The sequence below is a fragment of the Eimeria tenella genome, genomic scaffold (assembly GCF_000499545.2).
Source record: "Eimeria tenella Houghton genomic scaffold, Eth_scaff1722, whole genome shotgun sequence".
NCBI classification, from domain to species: Eukaryota; Apicomplexa; class Conoidasida; order Eucoccidiorida; family Eimeriidae; genus Eimeria; species Eimeria tenella.
Genome location: NW_013541549.1, coordinates 664 through 1,297, shown reverse-complemented (window position 1 = coordinate 1,297; position 634 = coordinate 664). Strand labels below are relative to the sequence as shown.

General features: G+C 65.6%; 1 protein-coding gene across 1 annotated transcript in view; it reads right to left on the bottom strand.

The window, feature by feature from the left end:
- Nucleotides 1-634, bottom strand: part of ETH_00042685 (uncharacterized protein) — a gene marked incomplete at both ends in the record, with an annotated part of 1,033 nt that overhangs the window by 194 nt on the left and 205 nt on the right. The window contains one exon of the mRNA XM_013373774.1: nucleotides 3-632. Coding sequence (XP_013229228.1) covers nucleotides 3-632 — 630 coding nt within the window. The remainder of the gene's footprint in view (nucleotides 1-2; nucleotides 633-634) is intronic.

Below are 634 nucleotides of genomic sequence, written 5' to 3'. Positions count from 1 at the left end.
CCGCTGCAGCTGCAGCAGCTGTGCCTGCCGCTGCTGCTGCGCCTCCCGCTGCTGCTGCTGCTGCTGCTGCTGCTGCTGCTGGGCGAGCAGCAGGGTCTCGGGTGGGTTTGACGAGCCAGCGGCCGCGCCAGCGGGCCTCCCCGGGGGGAAGTCCAAAAGAAAAGTTGTTTTCCAAAAAAGGAAAAAGAAAAGGAGCTTTAGACTTGTCGAAGAGCAGCAGATGGGAGGCCCCGCTCCAGCCGCTGTGCACAGCAGCAGTTTCCACCTGGTGGGCAGCGGGCAGCAGCGGGGGGCCCCCCGCTGCAGCAGCAGCAGCAGCAAACTCGTGGCAGTCGCTGCGGTCCCCAGGGTCCCCCTCGTGGAAGCAAACCACGCTGCTGGGGGGGGGCCCCCTCCGGGGGCCCCACACCTCGCGCGCGCTGCTGGCGAGGGCCCCCAAGTGGCCTATGGCGTTGGAAATTGCATCGGAAAACGACTGAGAGGAAACATCTCCAATTCCATCTTCCAAGTACTGTCCCCGAATCCAATAGGGCCTTTCGAGTTTGTGCTGCTCCACCCGCGACGCGGAGACAGGCGCAGCAGGCACGAACGTCCGGGACGCGTCCAGCGCCACCAGCGGGCTGCTGCTGCTGCT